The sequence below is a fragment of the Pteropus vampyrus genome, unplaced genomic scaffold (genome assembly GCF_000151845.1).
Source record: "Pteropus vampyrus isolate Shadow unplaced genomic scaffold, Pvam_2.0 Scaffold208, whole genome shotgun sequence".
NCBI classification, from domain to species: Eukaryota; Metazoa; Chordata; class Mammalia; order Chiroptera; family Pteropodidae; genus Pteropus; species Pteropus vampyrus.
In genome coordinates this window covers 1269840-1272410 of record NW_011888989.1, presented here as the reverse complement: position 1 = coordinate 1272410, position 2571 = coordinate 1269840, and the positions used below count along the sequence as shown (strand labels likewise).

General features: G+C 32.8%; 1 protein-coding gene across 1 annotated transcript in view; it reads right to left on the bottom strand.

Moving 5' to 3' along the window:
* LAMB4 (laminin subunit beta 4) overlaps window positions 1-2571 on the bottom strand; it is a 98089-nt gene that overhangs the window by 14928 nt on the left and 80590 nt on the right. Inside the window, exon 29 of the mRNA XM_023537988.1 lies at window positions 219-363. Within this exon, the coding sequence (XP_023393756.1) occupies window positions 219-363 (145 nt within the window). The remainder of the gene's footprint in view (window positions 1-218; window positions 364-2571) is intronic.

Genomic DNA, 2571 nt, shown 5'->3' with positions numbered 1-2571 from the left:
ACACACACACACACACACACACATATATATATATTTGGTCCAGAGTTAATATTTTGAGATTATTTTCATTAAGAAAACTCAAATTAAGGGGTACATCATGTTTCTGATTTAGGCATGTCATTTACAATTAACGTAATTTGGAATTGGTTGTGAGGTTTGAGTATACATTAAAAAAATTAAAGAAACAATAAGTTGTTCTAATATTTTTTAAGAATTACCTGACAGAAACTTTTTCAGTTTTTTTATTAAAAGATGCATTTTTTCTTTTTCAGATTCACTTTGGTTTTTCATATTCCTCAGTTTCTCACTTAACTGTAAGGTGTTGTTTTTGGAGACTTCTGCCAGTTTACTTATATTTTTGATCTGAAATTAAAAAACCATAATGAGGAAAACACAACTAGGCACATTCTGTGATGCTTAATTACTTAGCTGGACCAAATAAAACTGTTACTAAAAATGAAATAGAAGTGTAGGTAATTTAATAATGGATTCCCTTTAAAGGACTCTTTTAAAAGATATTATTTGCTTTCATTATATTTTCTTAATAATGTAAATTTATCTCAAAACATTATTAATATTCAAAATTATTATTTGAAAACAATATTGACCTAATACTAATGACTTTTCCTGACACAAATCTCAAACACAAATTCTGTTTTAATGAGGCTTTAGCAGTTCATAATAACAACAAATTTCACTTAGAACTAGTTACTTACAGTGGCCATATGTTCAACAAGTTTAGAGCATTTTCCTTTATATAAGTTAAAATAGTTACTCTTCTAAACCTTCCTCAAATTCAAGTAATACACTTTCTTGGAAGCTCAAAAGAAAGCATTTCGTCTGTTAATAAATGCGTTTGAACTCAGTGCGGTCTACAAAGATAAATTCTGAACACTTCGTGCATTTGGTGGAGGAATGATAGGACTAAAAGGCTTGCAACCTAAAAATGCAAATTCTTAAATGCGTGATTTGAGAAAGGTCATGGACTTTTTGGGGGAATTCCAAGAAACTTTAGAAAAAGGAAAAACGGAAAGCAATAGGACAATATCACCAACAAGTTGAGCTGTGTTGAATAAATTAATTGTGACAGAAGTAGGGCTAATTAGGATCAAACATAATTAGGGGAAAAAATCTCCCTTTATTTCTCCATAAAAGAAGGCTGCTTAATTGAGCCATACATATTTTGTGGGAAAGGATTTAATTGTATCACTGGCAAATGATGAAACAAAAAAGAAATATTTACATGATTAAAAATATGTATCTTAATTTGAGTTATTCCTTAATTCTCTAGAACTTTTTAAACTTTAAAATAGATAGCAGTTGCTAAGAGAGTAGATCCTAAAAGTTTTCCTCATAAGTAAAAAATTGTAACTATGCATAGTAATTTTAACTAACCTTACTGTGTTAGTCATTTAGCAATATATACATATAGTAAGTCATTATGTTGTACACCTAAAATTAATATGATGTTATATGTCAATTATACTCATTATAAAAAAAATGGATAGCAGTAAGAATGCATAAGAGTAAAATGAGAATTCCAGAAATAAATACTTTGGACAGGAAAGCACCAAATTACACAGATGAATCTCAGTGGAGATTAGTAGATGCCATATTCAGAAAGAAAGAGTTTGCTAAGTTACTTCACTCTTAAAACATCTGTCTGCAATCCATCCTCTGTCACAATTGACTCCTGAGAATTCTCTCACAATCTCTCTGGCACTCTTCCACCTCTAATCAAGAGGAAAACAGCACACCATTTTATCAACATGACAACCCCTCCCCAACATTTTCTAGTTCTCCAGTAATGTGCTGATTAAGCCAGATTCTGCTAATATGTACTTCAGGGGCTATCTTTTAAAAGTAATAATTTAACACAGAGATTGTTTAAATGGTGTGAGATTTCTGTTTTTTTGAGAAGGGGCAATAAAGTAGTTTAAAATTATATTAAGCAATTAAGGATTGTTTTAACCACTGGGATGCAAGACCAGGATTTGCATTTATGGTCACTGCTGTATTTGCAACATCTAGGTAAATACCTACTATATAGTCGGTACTCAGTGAATATTCATTAAAGCAATGAAGAATAATATAGAAGTGAAAAGGTATGTAGCAATAAGAATTATGACTCTGTAAATAAAAGTTTTCAACATTTAGTATGTATAGGGATGTTCTACAGCTTGGCTAATCAGAGGCTTGCTCCAGACTTGGATTCTGGAGCATGTAGAGCAAGGATGCAGGACCAGCTGGGGCTCAAGCCCATAGAGGTGAGGCTCACAGAGCAAACTATTGCTCTGAGGGTGTGTGTGTGCGCACGCATGCCCATGCACGCACATGCGCGCGTATATTCACATGACAAGCACTTGGTTGTGCATACACAAACGTGCATCATAGCTGTGGTCCTCACCCCTTTCCCAAGCTTGGCCCTCTAGGCTCCTTTTATTTCTGAGATGTCTTCACACATATTTTCTTTTTGTTCAGGAGTTGGTTTCTGTTGCTTGCAAATAAGAGTGCTGACTGACACAATATTTAACTTACATTGGTAAAAAATTCAGCTCTTTAAGAGCTTTT